Source organism: Mangifera indica, chromosome 20 (assembly GCF_011075055.1).
Source record: "Mangifera indica cultivar Alphonso chromosome 20, CATAS_Mindica_2.1, whole genome shotgun sequence".
NCBI lineage: Eukaryota > Viridiplantae > Streptophyta > Magnoliopsida > Sapindales > Anacardiaceae > Mangifera > Mangifera indica.
The window spans coordinates 8,141,587-8,146,721 of record NC_058156.1 but is presented as its reverse complement, the minus strand read 5'-3'; the positions used below and the strand labels follow the sequence as shown (position 1 = coordinate 8,146,721).

The 5,135-nt window shown below is 39.0% G+C and overlaps 1 protein-coding gene across 1 annotated transcript; it reads right to left on the bottom strand.

Annotated features, from left to right (window-relative positions):
- Nucleotides 1-339: 339 nt before the first annotated feature.
- On the bottom strand, nucleotides 340-4,653 carry LOC123203831 (protein IQ-DOMAIN 22-like). The gene is made up of 4 exons (XM_044620276.1): nucleotides 4,111-4,653; nucleotides 2,224-2,424; nucleotides 1,438-1,515; nucleotides 340-1,341 (listed from the first exon to the last, which is right to left on the bottom strand). The coding sequence occupies exons 1-4, from the start codon at nucleotides 4,546-4,548 to the stop codon at nucleotides 604-606; spliced, it is 1,455 nt and encodes a 484-aa protein (XP_044476211.1). The 5' UTR covers nucleotides 4,549-4,653; the 3' UTR covers nucleotides 340-603.
- Between the last annotated feature and the right edge of the window lie 482 nt (nucleotides 4,654-5,135).

Here is a 5,135-nt window from a genome sequence, read left to right as displayed (position 1 = left end):
TTCATATTCTAGTTCTCCCTTAAAGGTTCCACTCTTGTTAGAATATAAGTAAAATAACACTCATACTAATAATGAAAACTGGAAAATAAGTGGCAGTTAGCAGCCAGTGCTAGACATGATTTTTGCCAGACACATGGGCTCCATATTTTATATTTTTGCATTTAAAACATGAAATCTACTGATTAAATGCCCCACCATTCATGGACTCCCTAACTTCAAAGCCAATTTCAACCATCTCCATACCCGACATTATCTTAACCATATCTCAAGTGCAAAATTTTGCTCTTGGATTCATCTTACTAAAACTTCTCCAAATTATTAGCCTTCCCAATAATGATGTTGATGCCATAACAAACAACATGGATTTCATTAGTGTAATACAAATTTGCAATATGATCAGTTAATATTTAATACAAAACTACTCTATTCAATATAGCATTGGTTGGGCCGTCTAAATACTTAGTTGCACAGTTACATCTGCTCATAATAATAACATTTGTTAGATGACTTGCTTATACAATTCTAAGACATACACATTGAACATTTTTGGCACAACAGATTGCAAAAGCTAACTACAAAAGTAGACAGATTAGAAAAGCTAATTTAGTACCTGTATCCAACAGGCATTCCGAGACTGTCCAAGCGACCAGATCCTGGGTAAGCTTTGTTTGTAAAGTTTGAATGCAAGGTGGAAAATCTCTGCATGTTAGATTTTGATTCAACAAACCCATGAACCAAGTTCCTTTTTGCTGAACTTGATCTCTCATACTGAGGTCTTTGTTTTGGAGCACTAAGAGACCTGACCTTAGCCCTTGAAGATTCAGTGTAGGCCATGTAGTTTGGATGGTCTGAATAACCACTTAGACAGCTTTGCGAGCCGTAACTCTTGGATGGAGTGAAGGGGCTCCTCTGAGAACTACCACCCCTTGATGATGCGGAAAAGAATTGTGGGCTATTTTCGGCAGTACAAAATGAACCTACCTCATCTTCGTTAGAGAATTTTAAAGGGCTTAAAGATTGAACTTCAAATGAAGTCAGACTTGGTACTGTCCGGCGTGTTGTTGAGTCTTTGGAAGTTGTGTAACTATGGCAATATTGATCTGATGTGACAGCAAGATGTGATGAATGAAAAAGTTTTATACCTTTGGGTGTAAAGTAGGGTTTCCCAGCATCAATTTCAAGGACTTTGTCACTTTTCTCATCATTGGTAGCACCAACCCTCATTGAAGGTCTCTTTTGATAGTTTGATCGATTATCCATTTGGGGGTCTGACCAATTCCAACCTGTATGAGCTTTTTCATAGTCAGCAAGGGCACTGCAGTTTGATTTTGATCTATTTCTCTGCATTTATTCAAATGTGCACTAATTAGTAATATAACTAAATTTAAATTTAATCTCAGGAAAGGGAAGGGCAAGAATGAGGAGTAAAGACTGCACCTTGGATACCGATGACACTTCACATTTTGTGTTCTTTGAGCGGATAGCATGCTCATACTTTTCAGGGGTTGGTGGACCCTGTACGTCAATGAAATCAATTTCTACATAATCAATACAAGTAAATACAGACATATTTGCCATGGGATGGAGGTCAATGTAGAAACTAGAAAAGTACTATGCAGAAGCTTGTCGACCTCACTAATTAATTTTAAATAAAACCTAGCAGAGACAAAGTTTTGATATAATTCCTCAAGGAAGCAAAAAACATGTTCTTTGTACCATTCCCTATTTTCAATATAATTTTATCTCCAAATAAATGAAACAAATGATATCTATCTTAGGGAAGAAATACAAAGGGAGGTGATGTTTAAAGGAAAAAAAAACACCTCAGAAGTACAAATTCAACAAACTCTTGTCCAATTTAATGTAAAAAATTTATGACAAGCCAGAACTTTGTTGTAACGGACACAATAACCAAGTTTGAAGTAGCAATCGAATGCATGAAGACCTACTGAGGTAATGCAACTAATTTCTGCAACTCTCACTGCTGGGTCATAGCCTTACTAAAAATCACAAATTTATCACATTTGTTGAGAAGTCGTGCACAGACGAAAAAAAAAAAAAAAGGTTCTACAAAGCACTATAAGAACAACACTCTAGTCCATAAAAAGCACAGAGATCAGTGCTCAGAATGTGTATATTATGTATTTATCATTTCATGAATAATTACCCAAAAAAATAATCAAAACAATTCAAACATGGAAAGAAAAGATGTGTCTTGCTTACTGGTTGGTGAAAATGCAAAGACTTGCCACTAGATTGGGAAGATTCAGAGAGCTGAGCACGTCCTGCACGAGCACGTGCCTGAGCTCGCAGCAATGCTTGCATTCGTTGAAGCCATTCTGCAGTTCTCTTCCTCTCAATGTGACCTCTCACAAGTGCCTGAAGCCTTACTAATCCTCTTAATGCTCGCAAAGCTCTTTTTGCCTTCAAAATAACAAGAGAATGAAGAATTACCACCCAAATTGCTATTTACAATCCAATCAAGTAAATAGGACACCATCGCTTTACTTATTGAACTGGTAATTCTAAAGCTTTAAAACAAAAACTTTTGCCGCACAGAAAACCTCGTAGGTATTAGTAAAACTAAACTAGCTTAGAAGGCAATCAACCACGTGATGAAAATCATCAGGCAATTATAACGACATATCAATCAAAAGACCAGGTATCAAAGGACCACATACGATCTGCTAAAGAACTTTCGATTCATAGGAAATTTTTGAAAATGGCGCCAAGGAAAATCAAATGCTAATCCGATAAATTTAAAAGCACAGGCGCCATCAGTACCCATCACCTAAGAAATGAAATTCTGACAATTGAGTCAAAGAGACAATGACATGTCACTAGCCCCCTGCGCTGAGAAAAGGATCATATGCTTCGTTAGGGCGTCACACTACTTTGTGCATTACAATTCTACATTGAATTACCCAACAAACCCATCTTTATCTCCAAAAAGTCAAACAAAAGGGCGCACATACTAACGACAAACTTTTTGGACCCACCAATAACTAGACTTTCCATTACCCAGACGGATAAAAGATGTTAGAGCTGGACTCTGGTCTGCTCTCCTCAAAAAAAGTGTACGTGCGTAGACTCCCAGCGTAGATTTAATCTATAAGACCCTAGTTTAATATAAGCTCTAAGATTACTCTTAAGCCATGTTCTCTCTCTTTTTTTTGTTTTTTCATATTTAGCATAAAAGAGAATAACCACCGCTTTGAATTTACAACTCACTCATCAGAACACCATTTTAATAAAAGTTCCCATTACTTTTGCAATTAAAAAACAAGATACCAAAGTATTTACGAAAGAATCTAAGAGAATAATAATCGACATGAGCATTAATAAACGATATAACATCATCAACTAACCCAACCGCACACCAGTTAACCCACGTAATTTAACGGCAAAAATTGGCACGACCTCAAATCACGTCATTAATTGTTTGAAAAGTGAGAACTGAACTCTGAACAGTTCCTGCACGAATCTCGGGGTGGTGCGCAGTGTGCACCTAGGTGCATGCTAGCGACAAGTCTTTCTAGACCCGTAATTATACAGGTCATAAGAGGAAAAAGAAAATATTCGATTTAGCATGCTGCTTTGTGTAGGTACTGAGATTTCCAGCAAAACGACATAGTAGAAACAACGAAGAAGGAAAGCAATATTTCAAAGGTGTTCTTTCGTCGAAAACGCATCGTTTTATATTTACCATGCAAGTAAAGTTTTAGGAAGACGTGTTTTGCCTGATTCATATAAAGACTCATCACAGCTTCTCCGTCTCAGCAAAGGAGACAGCTTTCGAAGACGGAAATTTTGGAAGGAGAGAGAACATGAAATACGCTTTCTGGGAAAACAGACAAAAGCCATTATTACACCAGCTTATTGAACGTGGAAGAGAAAATGAAAAGATTAAATGAATAGGAAAGGACACGTGTCCAGTGCGTAGACACATCAAGTGCAAACCAAAACACAAATCCCGTAGCTTTCACAAAAGTTCAGCAGACCGATTAACAGATGAAGCATTTTTGTTTTTAACTTCAACAGAAACGAAAGAACAAAACTTTCAGAATTAAAATTCATATATAAAATATAAAGTAATCAAATGAAACCAACCAGATATCCACGAAACGCCGACTGTATTTTGATAGCTGCCAACTCATCACTAGCCCCATCAAAACTGCCGACGTAAGAGGGAGTGAAGTTCCCGCACCTCCCACTGTTGCTGGTTAACCTGACGACGGTGGCGGCAGCATGAGCCGCCGCGATCGCAGCCTCAGCAACGGCCACGGTCGCCGCTGCCACTGCGATCGCGTGCTTGTCGGCATCCTGGCCCTCCGAAGATGGATTAGTGTCACAAATCGGTGAGTCCTGAGCATACAATGATTTTTGTTTGGTTGTGTGGTAGTCTTTTTCGCGGTAGGACTTGACGAAGCTCCAGCGGCGTCTGTCTTTGGAGGAGGAGGAGCGTGGCTGAGAGGCGGAAGAGGAATGCGTGGAGTCGGACTTTTTCAGGCCGAGAATGTGGCGGAACCACTTGGAGGCTTTGCCCATGGCGGTGGTGAAGGTGTTGCGTTGGGTTTTAGTGGAAATGCATTGGCGAGTGAGAGAGATGAGCGTGAAAATGAGAGAATTGAAGTGTATATATAAATACGGAAATCATACGGTTCAGATTGTAATTTACACAATTAAAAATGGTGCGTAAGTGATGGGCATAGTGGTTTACTCGCTTAGCTTTCGCGTGTATGGACGCGCGGAGGGGTGGTGAACCCAGCAAATGGTTAATTAGGTGGATTCTTGGGACAGGTCAGGAGTTTCTAACTAGACTTCAATTAAATGGATGATGAAACGACGTAGTAGGTCAGGTAGAGAAAGATGGAAGATGCGTTGCGGGTCAAACTTGATTTCTTGGAAACACATACATACAAAGAATCTTCTGCAAAATCTTCTGAAGAGGCTAGGTTCTAGGTTAGCCATGGGCCTTGCCCATTTTGCTGTTTCAAAGGGCAATTGACAAGCCGTGCTGTCGATTGAAAAGTGGATGACAATGTAACATGCTCAAAAATTGACAGATCTGCAATGGTCGGTGTTTTGGATTTTACTCATCAAATGGATAGTTATTTCCCTCTTGTTTATCATAA

Coding starts and splice junctions, on each gene's coding strand:
- LOC123203831 (XM_044620276.1), bottom strand. CDS start 4,548: ATGGGCAAAGCCTCCAAGTGGTTCCGCCACATTCTCGGCCTGAAAAAG. Junction 2,425..4,110: donor CGGCGTTTCGTGGATATCTG/GTTGGTTTCATT, acceptor GTTATTTTGAAG/GCAAAAAGAGCTTTGCGAGC. Junction 1,342..1,437: donor AAGTGTCATCGGTATCCAAG/GTGCAGTCTTTA, acceptor GAATAAATGCAG/AGAAATAGATCAAAATCAAA.